The sequence below is a fragment of the Arachis ipaensis genome, chromosome B4, assembly GCF_059453495.1.
Source record: "Arachis ipaensis isolate K30076 ecotype BB chromosome B4, ASM5945349v1, whole genome shotgun sequence".
Lineage (NCBI taxonomy): Eukaryota > Viridiplantae > Streptophyta > Magnoliopsida > Fabales > Fabaceae > Arachis > Arachis ipaensis.
Window position 1 is genome coordinate 136544836 of NC_142439.1, and position 12925 is coordinate 136557760.

The following is a 12925-nucleotide window of genomic DNA, read 5'->3' on the forward strand; positions in this document are numbered from 1 at the left end:
TTAATCACATAGGCAAACCAAGTATAATATGCACACCCAACCAATGTCACACAAATGCATATGATGCATGCCTGTCCCTAGTGGCTGATGATATCATCTGTCGGTTATAGAGCCAACCCGACAAGTCCTGGTAGCTAACCATTGGACTGTCCCTCTGTCGTGCATCCCCAACTCGAGTTGTACTCATCATAAACTTGATCATAATCATGATCCATATCCATCACCCTCACTGGTGAATATTTACGGGGGCGAGCTCATCCGGGCCTTTCACAGTGCCCGGCCACACTTACGACATAGGGTCAACAGAGTATCAAGTCTCGACCCGGAGCACGTGGTGGCTAGCCACTGCTACTACCCAGGGAAACTCGTATCTCAGATAGTGGAAGTGCAACATTCACATTTATCAATGATTCAGCATAAACATGCATTCAATCTCATCCATGGATCAACATCCATCTCAGCCATCCGGCTCATGGTTCAGTCCAGAACCAGCCAATATTCATATCATACACAGCCATTCCGGCTCACGGTTCAATCCAGAACCAACCAATATGTATAATCATACACAGCCATTCCGGCTCACAACAAAACAGCACTTCCACCATTCAACATCATTAAATTCATAAAGTCGGCATTTAAGCCATAAATCATTTTCTCAATTCATTTCACTTTGAAATCGAGTTTCAACTCTTTTCAGCCTTGGCTTTAAAGATCTCATTTCTCAAATCATCTTAGGCTCATAAGCCACTTTTACTCAAGGTAAATTTCCCTTTGAAAACAATGCCACTCTCGGCATCCTCTTTCCAAACTTCCATAACCATGGCAAGTTAAAGATTTATTTTGAAACATTCAAAATCATCCATTCAACAATGGGATTTTATAACAAAGTTTCTCGGCAGAGTCCCAAGTCTTTAGGGGAGAATAACATATCTCATTTCGGCAAATTCATTTAAAATCATTAAAACATTGGCTTTCTGATTTGAGTAAGAAAATAGGATCTAAGCCAAACCGAGTCACGTAATCTTTACTTCTTTCAAAACCATTTCCTTTACTTAAACAAAACCGGCTTCAATTCCATAATTAAATCTGAAGCGTTTCAAACTGATAAGAGAATCATTTTTGTTGTGTTAAACTAGAGTTCAAAAGATACTTTGAATCTTATTTAAAACGTCAAAATAATGAGGCTCATCAATCGAAATCCAATTCCTTTTAAAATCACGAAAACTCTCCCAAGGGACAATCTTTGTGTTTAATAGAGAAAAACATAAACCCGTTTTACCTTTTAAAACAGCCTCAAAGCAAAATTCTCTTTCGAATGACTTGTACCCAAAGACATACTGTTCTTCTTGGAAAATAAGGAGAAATCATGATTCTCTTTTCAATAATTCTTTCAAAGCATAACTTCATTGCTTTCTTAATTGTTCTAAGTAAAGGTAATAAAAGAAGCCATAATTTCACAATCCTCAAAATAGATAGGAAAGGCATTAAAATCAAAATTCCCCAATTAACATTTCAAATAAGGACTCGGATTCTATAGAAATTTCGGCAGCACCTCCCCTAAAACTTGGACTTTTGCCACCCGGTTCGGGTCCCAACTAAACCATTTCTCATTCCTTTTCAACAGCTCAAAACCAGAAATCAATTCAAAAGCAAGCTAAATCCAACAGTCGCCTCAGTGGCATATCTCAAGGAAGCCATTTCAAAAATCAACTCAATATCAACCGATTTAACTCATTTCTAAAGCTTTAAAGAATCGGTTCAGCAATAAATCATTTATCAAAACCAAATCAATTAAAGCAACCCAGGCTGAATTTCAAGAGTATTCTATCTTTCACATCATCAAAATAATTGACTCAATTCAAACCAATCCTCAACGGATTAAACTCATTTCAAATCTTTAAAGAATCAACTTCAAACATTACATTTCACAAGCCACACAACAATTCGGCCAAACCAACATCCATAGTCATTCGAGTCAATCAAATAATACATAAGGCAGATACAATCACCAAATACACAATATCTCACATCAGTACCCATATGTAATAATTCCAATAATAAACTATAGTTTTTGGAAAGCGCCCTTACCTCGAAACGCAATTCCATAACCCAAACGCCTCATTAAGTCCTTTTCACCTCAACTCAAAATCAAAGGCAGCTTCAAAGCACAGCCCCACACATTTTCGCAGCAGCATAAACAGCTCTAAATTACAACAAGCAACCTCAGTTACTAACTCTAGGAATATTAATACCATAAAGGCTTTAATACACGTACGGGGCACTAACGTAAGGCTTTCGAAACATAATTTCTTACCGGAATAACAACACGAAGTAGCTGCGGTTTCGAACCGGCCCCGGCACAGCTCCGGCGACGGAGGCAACCTCAGCCCCAACTACTCGTAACAGCAACAACAACTCTAACCGTGACATGCCATAACTCGAACTCGCCCTACGTTATCAAAACCTTAGGATTCCTACCCAAATATAACAGTGCAGATTTTCAAGGGCTCCGGAATGTAACTCTTACCGTAACTAAGGAGAAGTGACTGAACCATGAAGCGGCAGCCCTGGTAGTGATTCCGGTAGCGGCAACTTGCAGCAACTCCTAGCACACAGCCGCATCACAACTCTCATGGTAAAGATGAACTTTAATGGAGAAGGAAACTGAAGACGGGTTAAAGCTTACCAAACGACACCAGTTCCAGTGGCAATTTCCGGCGGCAGCAGCGGTGGCCCTTCTCGGCGACCGGAGGCACAGCAGCCATGGCTGACGACGATTCAAGCTCCATCAATGGTGGCTTGGACCACAGGATCCCAGGCAGCAGTGGCGGAAGAAGGTCCCCCTTCGCGCATCCCCCTCTCTCTGTGCGCGAGAATGTGAAGGTGGCCGCGCGGCTCCTCTGCAACGACGGCGGCCACTCCCTCATTTGGCGCGGCGGCGACCAGGGACTGAGTGCGGCTCCCTCCTTCATGACCTCCTCTCTCTCGCCTGAGTTCTGACCAGCGACGGCGTCGTCTTCAATGGGCAGCAGCGGAGTTGGGAGAAGCAGCGGCGACAGCAACGCCGTCCTCCACCCCCGCGCGTGTGCTCTCGGTTCGTGGGTCACCAAGGACGGTGACGCGGCTCGAAGCCCCAGGGGCGGCAACGACAAGGCGCGAGTTCGGCCCCTCTTCGACGCCTCTTCTCCGTGACGGTGGTAGCAGCGGAAATGGGTTCGACTGCGAGGCATGGTGGCACGGAGGCGAGGCAGCAGACGTGATCGACCGTGGCGGCAGCAACTCCTTCCCCTGGCCGGCGCGCTTCCTCCCTTATTTTCCCCATTTCTGTTTTCCCTTTCTGCTTGCCTTGATTTCTGGTTTCACCGTGGATTTGGGTGATAGGAGGGAAAGGGATAGTGACGGCTAAGGGTTAGGGATTAGGGTTTCACTTTTGAAACTTAGGGTTAGGGGCAATTCGGTAATTTCATATAAGAGTAGGGGTAATATAGTAATTGGAACTCAAATTAAATCCAACACTATTCGTACTTAGAAAATACTATTTGCTCATCAACTTTACAAATTATTTTCTAAAATAACAGTATTAACATTTAAAATATTAATTATTTAATCCAAATCATATAGAAATCCTTATTATTTCACAACTACCAACTTTATAACTTGAATATAGAAAATAATCCAATAATTACAAAATTGGATAATAATCATAACTTATCTCAAATCCAATAAATCAAAACTTGCCTTAATTATCTTTAATAAAATGATTTCCGAAATTAAGGCTATAAATAACTATATGATTTGAGACTTGATCATAATAAGACTTTTCAAAAGTTCTGGGTCTTACAACACTCGCATTCCACCACCAGGACTCCTTGTCTCTTGGTCCTATTCCTTTAGATTCACCAAAGCTTTCTTTTGCTATTCTTCTAATAACTTCTGCCATCTCCCTCCACATCTCTTCCGCGCTTCCATTCCCATCCCACTTTGCCTCTTCTCCTACCCGTCTTAGAAAGCTTCTTTGTTCCTCACCTTTAATCCGCCACCACCTCGTCCTTGGGTTCTTCGTATGATGTCTTTTCCTCGACTTTTGCTCAACGCAAAAATCCATGACGAACACCCTATGTTGTGTTGTCAAACTCTCTCCCGGGATAATTTTACAATTAATGCAATATTTCCGGTCGACTCTCCTCAACAAGAAGAAGTCGATTTGAGAGCTTGTCATGCCACTCTTATAGGTTATAAGATGTTCGTCTCTCTTTTTAAAACATGTATTTGCGATGAGAAGATCAAAGGTTGAGGAAAATTCTAAAATAGTTTTACCCTCGGCATTGATCACCCTGAAACCCAGTGCCTCCATGAATACTCCCATATCCAGTCACTTCTCTCCCAACATGGCCATTTAAATCTCCTCCTAAGAAAATCTTATCTCCCAAAGGTATGTCTTGAATCAAACTCTCTAGATCCTCCCAAAACCTTATCTTGTGTTGTTCGTCCGAACCCACTTGCGGTGCATATATAGGCGCTAATCACATGGAAAGCACCTCCCTCCACCATAAGTTTGATAGAGATGATCCGATCTTCCACTCTCTTGACATCCACTACGTCCTTCTTCCACTGCTTATCCACAATTATTCCAACCCCATTCCTATTCTTCACTTTTTCTGTATACCAAAGTTTGAAACCAGAAGTATCCAACTCCCTAGCCTTCGCACCAACCCACTTTGTTTCTTGTAGGCACATAATGTTAATCTTCCTCCTTGTCATAGTGTCCACCACCTCCATGGACTTTCCTGTTAGAGTGCCTATGTTCCATATCCCAAATCTCAACCTTCTGTCGCTTCGACCTTCACCTTTTACTTTGTGAACTAGCTTATTTACCCTCGTCCATTCACGAAAACGCGAGAACCCTTGCTCATTTAACACTACATCCGGGCATCAATGCAATGGCTCTTGCTCATTTGACACCGTACTCGAGCCATACAGTGCATTGCTTCCGGGCAACGACCTAACTTTAGCGCAATAATGTCTTTGGTTCATGTCATGGAGATTAGACTATATTTTTATGTTGGTTGTCGAAGACCTAATACAACCCTCCTCCTTTATCCGGGCTTAGGACCGGCTATGTACTGCAAATGTAACATAGGTGGAATTTCTGCTTAGATTAGAATTGGAAAAAATAATGAAAATTGAATAAATAATTTATGATAAGTTGTTCTGGGAATTAAATTATAATAGTGATATATAAATAAATAAGTCGTTATGCATCAAAAACTCTGTACAAAAAATAAAAGGAAAAGCAAACAAACAAAATATAAAGAAAATTAAATCACCAAAGAAAATATAGACAAAATGCTGTATAGTCTAAGCAATTGAAAAAAAAATTGAAATTAACATAGTATTAAACAAGGAAAAAGTATGAAAAAATGCCTTCAACATTTTAAAGAAATTTTTAATTTTGCTCTCAAAACTTTAAACCGTTTTAATTACTTTTGTCTTCGACATTTTCAAACAATTTCAATTTTGCCCATCCTTTTATTAAAACCTTTAATGTTTTAAACAATCATTAGTTGAAACTTCTAACAAACTTGACGTTTTTGTTACCTATATATTTCTACTTTTATTATATATAATGAAGATTTAAAGAGGTTTGCTGTTTGATTTTTTTATCAATTTAATTTTTTAATCTATCTTTTGAAATTTTTTTGTCGTTTTCATCTTTTATAGTTATTTTTATCAGTTCTTTTTGGATAGTTTCTCTAATTTTTTTTTATTTTTTGTGATTTATTCTTTCAAGAATGATATATTTTCAAGCCAAGTTGAGCCAAGTTCCAAAAAAGGCACCGAACCAAAATATGAATATGATTTTTTCTAAAAAGAAACTTTAAACCCTGAGTTTTTGGGTCTACTCAAGTCAATAACCCTCCTAACTATACTCTTGCATGAAATTGATTTCTTAAAAAAAATTATTGTGTAGCTTGATGCTTCAAATTTTTTAAAATGGTCTTGCTAATAAATGTCTTGAAATACTAATTAAGAATATCATTTTTTAAAATACAAAGTAAAAAATAATTTTTAGAGTAAAGTATCGTTTTCGTCCCCAACGTTTGGGGTAAGTCCTATTTGTATCCCTAACGTTTAAATCGTACTATTTGTATCCTTAATGTTTATAAAAGTACTTCAATGTTATCCTACTATCAATTATACTAACAAATCAGATTATATTTTTCAATTATTCTCACTGGGATGTATTCAATCTCAATTAGGTCTCACTTGAACGTGTTCTATTTTAATATTATACCCACTACTTGTGTTTAGATTCAATTATGTCCCTAGAAAAGTGATTTATGTAAATGTTGTAGGAATTAGTTTCAACATTTGATGAGCTATTTTTCGGAGTAGATCATCGATTTTATCCCAGACATTTGTATTCTAACTTCAAGAAGAGATTTTTTAAACTCAAACTAAAGCGCTCATGATGTGTAATTGACAGCAGGATAACATTGAATCACTTTTACAAATGTTAGGGATACAAATAGGACGATTTAAACGTTAGAGACACAAATAGGATTTACCCCAAACGTTGGGGACAAAAACAATACTTTACTCTAATTTTTAAAATTCTTATTCTTAACTAGTGTTCTTCTTTAGCAAAATTCTTTCTTAAAATTGTACTATTGTTGTTGTTTGGAATTGTTAAAAAAGTTAATGAAATGCTTGATTCGTACACTTAAAATTTCTAGAGTAAGGTACCCATTACTAAAAATTAAAAATTAGCGATCGATTTAGTGACTAATCTTTTTTGGTATAAAAAAGATCGATTGATCACTATTAGCAACTGATGTTGTTGGTTGCTAAAATCGGTCTCGTTATTCTAATATTTTTTTGTAATGATCAACATGGTCCCTATCCATTTGTTCGAATGACAACACGATCTTTGACTAAAAAATGATTCACTTTGACCATTGACCTTGTCCTCTGTCTGCCAACGAGGTCTTTTTGTTTTTTTGCTATCAAGGAGTAATGAAATTTGCTAATGTGTCTCGTTAAGCTACTGAGGTAGAATGTTAAGGTAATGAGGTACATGTTAGATGCCCACGTGCATGGCTTGTTAGAAGGGACAAAGACCTATTTGTCCTATTCCACGTGAGCACGAATAATGTCATTTTGTTGCTCCCAGAAGATGTTATTAGATGATTCTAGTCATCTCTCTTCCTTTGTTTCATGTTTGAAACCATAAACCTCCTTGAGCAGTAGCGGAGAGCATGGGAGCAAAAGAAATGGGATGAACGATAAAATAGTATAATTTAATTATGATTCAGATTACGACTTCTAATTGGGGAGCAGACCGTAAAAATGAAATTTCATCCTCTTGTGCTACTAGAGTCCCTTCATTTAGAATTGATTTAGGTAGTTTTTTTTTATTTGCCTACAATTATAAATAACATACAATTCATATATAAACAATGACAAGATTATGAATACAACTTCGAGAGATATAACCATGAACCTACTTACCACCGGATCCATGGTAGTTATTGTAGAATTGGTGTTCTGACTATTTTTCTCTATTCTCTGAACCTGTATAAATAATTATTCAAATATGATCAATTAAACACTTGAATATTTTATTTACAGAGAATTAAATCCCTCATCAAAATATAAAGTGACACTTAAACTCCCAACCTTTTGATATATAGGACAAATGGAACCCAAAAGTGCTTATATCTGTATGGTGTTGGTAGAGCCCATTGATATGTAACATTTTCTTTGCTAGCTCTTCTTTCTTTTTGGTCATAGACTTTTAATTAGGATCTTTATGGGATTTGGAGCAAGTCTTGTAGTAACAGTCTTTTTGGCTATATTTGTTACAGGTGACTTCAAATGTCTTATTGACTTTATTAGAATGCATCTCTCCGTCAACAGTTTTTTACCTCTGGCAAATTTACAGGACGATCAAAATATGTATAAAATTCATCAACACTCTTATTGTTAAAATAATCTGATAGTAATAATGGAAAAGTTCAACAAAATTGACAAACAATTACCATCGAATTTTATCACAGGTAATTTTTACGCCAACTAATTATTTCACACCATTTATTTTCTCATATTATTTCCTCTCTAAATTCAAAGGTAATAACCTAAATTGCCCTAACTAACGTAAATTAGTATAATTAACCTTAACTTAATTCATTTAAAAAATAAAGTCACCTAATTCTCCTAGCTAGTTAACCTAATTTCAAAACTAAAGTAACCGAATCTCTAAATTAATTAAACCGTAACTAACCAATTAAGATAAATTAACTTATTAAACTTAAATTATATTAATTACCCTAAAATTTTTAAAATCCTAAAAATTACATGATCTAAAGTAAACAGAACTTTATCAAATTAAAAAATCATAACCCTAATTTATGTAAAATTATTCTAAACATAAAATCACTATAAAATTACATGTTAACTTAAAATGTAATTAAAAATAAAAAGTAAAATTAAAATTAAAATTAAAATTTAGCCTAACCTAGAGGCTAGTGGGGACAACAATGGAGATAGTTGTAACTATAGAAAGGATTTAGGATTTTCAAAAAAGGAAAGAGAAGAAGGAGAAGGAGGAAGACGACAAATCTAGAAAATGGAAAAGGACAGCGAAATGGTGGTGACGACAGCTTCAATGTGGTAGTGGCAGCCACTCTAAGGAAAGAAAGAGTGCCGAAAGAATGGAGATTAGGGTTGGTATGTAGTGGAGGCAGGCATAATGTGACTTGTTATAGTGCGGTTAGGACATTGAAATACCGAGGGCTCTGCGGTGGCGGCTGGATGAAAGTTGTTGATGGAGGTGGTATATAATAACTCGAGTTTTTGAAAATTAAATAATAAGTTATTCATGATTTATTATTTTATTCAAAAAAAATTATTTTTTTTAAATAATTAAATTAAATTTTATGATACTTTGAGTTTAAAATTTATTAAGATGTTTAAATAATTTTTATTATAATGAAATATTTTGAAAAAGATAAAAATTATTATTATTATTATTATTATTATTATTATTATTATTAAGTTTGATAAGGAAATAAGGGAAAGGGATTCATTCATTTGGTTGAAGCCAATATAGAAGCAAAAGAAAGAAACCCCAACGTTGGCTTAATATATATATATAAACATAAACGTGACACATAACTCCTTTTCTAACAAATCAACCATTTCATTATTTAATCTTATCATTCTTCATTTCATTTTATTGTGCCCGAATCATTAAAGAAAAGAAAAGAAAAGAAACGTGGATCAAACTATAACCATGAAACCTCGTTAGTTTCATTTATTAAGTGTCATATAATCAATTAATTATCTTCAGTTGGCTTCATTTTTTTTCTTTCATACGATAAGCGAGAGAGAGAGACCGAACTTGTATAGAGAGAACGGTAACCTCCACCAAAATTCCAGCTTTGATTTATTGAGATCCGTAACTCCAATAAAAAATCTAATTCGATAAAAGTGTTCGTATCTTCCTTCTCTACACGATGACATCACTTTTGTTCAGTAGAAATTGACAGTGACATAGCATCCCTTCTCCTTGAATTCAGTCAATTAGAGTTCTAGGAGACATAGATAATTTTTGACATTTTCTTCTTCAGCAGCTCGGTCAAAAAGTTTCTCCAGAGTTTCCGTTGTTTTGATTTCTGCATGGAGGTAGGATTTAATGATTTTATAATAATTAAATGTGAATCTGATAAGTGAATGTTGGTTTGATTAAGTATTGTTTAAGTTTGATTAAGTTTATGTTGAATTATTGATGAATTATTATTGTTTGCTTGAGAATTATGTATTTTGGGGGGGTGAAAGTTAATTAAAAGAAAGTTTGGAGGTTAAAACAGAGTTTTTAGAAGTTTAGTGATTAAAGTATAATTTCTAAAAATTTTGGGAGTCAAAATAAATTTTTAAAAGCTTTAAGAGTTATATTAGCTTATTTTAAATTATTAAAGAAATAATTTTTGCTGTTGGAATTGGTTGATTTATTGGAAACGATTTGAAACGTGATTTTTCTTGATTTTGGAGTTAAGTTGATATTAAATGAGCTAAGAAAGTGTAGAAGGCTGAGTATGAGATGTACGAGGCTGAAATGATGCCGATTAATTGAAATAATGAATTGCTATTGAAATATGATTGATGATTAAATGATTATGATTAATTGAGGAAATGTAGAAATGTTGCAGGTATACCATATATGCATATGAGTTAATGAATGAATATGATAAATGAGGTATGAATGAGGATGATTAGTGATGAGTATGTGTAAGTTTTCTCTCTATTGTAAAGTATGTCGGGCACTATATCCCATGAGTGTGTCAGGCACTATATCCCAAGAGCGTGGTGGGTGCTATATCCCAAGAGTGTGGGAGCACTTTATCCTGGGAAATATGTCGGGCACTATATCCCATGAGTGTGACGGGTGCTATATCCCAAGAGTGTGGGAAAATTTTATCCCAAGAAATGCGGCGGGTACTATATCCCATGAGTGTAGCGGACACTATATCCCAAGAGTGTGATGGGGCACTATATATCTAGATTAGCTACCAAATGTGTGGGGTTTTGGCAGTTTAATCGATACGTGAGCTCACGGCCATTAGGAAAGGCATGCATCATATGCATTGTTTGTCTTGCTTGTTTATGCAAACTTGTTTGTGATATGTATTTTCTGTGATTGTGTGTGTGTACTTCTTGACTTGTAATTTTCTCTATATCTTTGGTTTATTAAAGTTGTTTGTATTATGAGGTTTGTTGTTATTGGCCATCTATTGAAGATTGGAAGTATTTTGTTCTGGAGATCCTGGATAACAAATAATAAAACAAACTTAACTAACTACCCCGACCCTACTAAGAACTCCCCAGTTTTTACCCCCTATTTTCACCCGTTTCAGCTACAGGTGTGAAGGTTTAGTGTAGAGCTACAAGAGCATAGAAGATTATGTTTACGAGTTAAGTTCTTAGATTTTATTTTCCTCTCGTCATTTATATTGTTTTGGTTTTTAGAGGGGAAAGACTTGTATTTGACGATCTTTGAATAAGTCTATGTATATATTACTATGTGAGTATATATATTTTTGTGATTAAGTGGTTTAAAATAAAGAATATTCATTTTTTTTTATTAAAATTTTGGTTCGTATTCGCAAAGGCTCAATATTAAATAAACATAGTATAAAATAAAAAGGGTTAGAGGTAAGTAACGCATGAACTTTTAGTACGATCATGAGGTGCTAAAAGTTAGGGTGTTACATCGTGCTAGGTGGGGGAGGGGAGAGGTGTTTGGGGGAAGGGTTATTTTCAGAAGTGAAGGAGAGAGGAAGACGAATTCGATTTAAATCAGGTCATTATTCCATAGTAATACGGAACGTTGAAGCATTTTCAAATTGGGATTTTGTCGAATAAAAATTAAGACTTGGTACCAACTTATTTAATTACGTCCACAAGTTTTTGTGGAATTTCCATCTGAATTACTTGTCCGATAGTAAAATTTGGCGAAAAAACCAAAAATCGTCATTTGTGTCGTCTATGACAAAGCTAAATCCGATAGAAATTTCAGTCAAAATTTTTCTCAATAGTAAATCCATCAATACTAGGTGTGTTGTTAGTAATGAAAGAGTTATAAAGTACATTTAATTAAGTTTTTTCACCATTAGTTCAGTAAGCAATTAAATTGGTTCTTTAGTTTTATTACTTTAAAAAGTCTTGAGAATGACTACAAGACAAATTATTTGGTCTTTGAAAAGTGATTAATTTATCTTATCGTGACATAGTTTTTAGAACTTAATTATATTGTAATAAAATTTATTCAAGAATCTAATTGTTCTACACATATTAAAAATTTTAATAAAAGCAAAAGAAAAACCAATCTATCTAATCAAAATAATTCTCAATAACTTTTAAATAAAAATTGTTGGAGATCAAATTATTTAATATGAAATTTATTAAGGATCCATTTAAATTATTATTCTTTAAATAAAGCGCTTGATTCTCAATAAGAGAAATAAAAACATACATCATTTGTACACACCAAAGCAAAACGATAAATAAAATTATATTATGACTTATATATTATACATTTGGATAAATTGCAGGGAACAATCAACCAATTAGCATGTATTTTAAATATGTGATTGTTAGATTTTAAATATCTAATATTAAATTCTTGAATGAATAAATTCTTTTTTCGATTAATTATTGACATAGATTTTTGTTGTTCCTCTAATAAATTCTTTTTTCGATTAATTATTGACAGAGATTTTCGTTGTCACTCTAACAAAATAATCTAATTACATAACAAACTCAGGAAGACACTTCTTGGATTACATTCTCAACAAAAAAGAAAACGATAATAATAAAATCTTGAATGGCAACCCAAACCTCACAATGAACATTCTTTTGAGCACTCCCACCAACATATGTATGTGAATGCGCTTTAGATGTCCACCAATGAAACATTCAAATTATCCACAATTTGATGTCCCTTTCAATGTAACAATGTAGGTAGTCGCGTTGCCAACACACTCACAAAAAGTATGTTTAACAAATATTATAATATAGTTTTTTGGTACTTTATTGAATTGATATGTAGATTTACAATGATATTTTTTGAAGATATAGTACATATATAAAAGAGGAAAAATGTATACGGAAGACAAGGAGGGCCATATGAGTCATGAGACCTTAAACGATATGGAATAAATATATCTAGCATGAGTAGTAAAGAATCATATGGATTTTGCACTGCATAGAAGGATATTTATACATCCCTTGCATCTCAAACAAATTGCATTATTATACCTAATAATATTGTAACTAGATACATGAACCCATTAATTATAAAGTCAAAAGGGATTCAGATTTTCATTATTATGGCAAAAAATAAACGCTAGAATTATGGAAAAAA

At 34.5% G+C, this 12925-nt stretch overlaps 1 protein-coding gene across 1 annotated transcript; it reads right to left on the reverse strand.

Annotated features, from left to right (window-relative positions):
• Positions 1-2417: 2417 nt before the first annotated feature.
• LOC148569375 (uncharacterized) lies at positions 2418-3230 on the reverse strand. The gene is made up of 3 exons (XM_088483211.1): positions 2687-3230; positions 2528-2605; positions 2418-2449 (listed from the first exon to the last, which is right to left on the reverse strand). Exons 1-3 carry the CDS (start codon positions 3228-3230, stop codon positions 2418-2420), a joined length of 654 nt encoding a protein of 217 aa, XP_088339337.1.
• Between the last annotated feature and the right edge of the window lie 9695 nt (positions 3231-12925).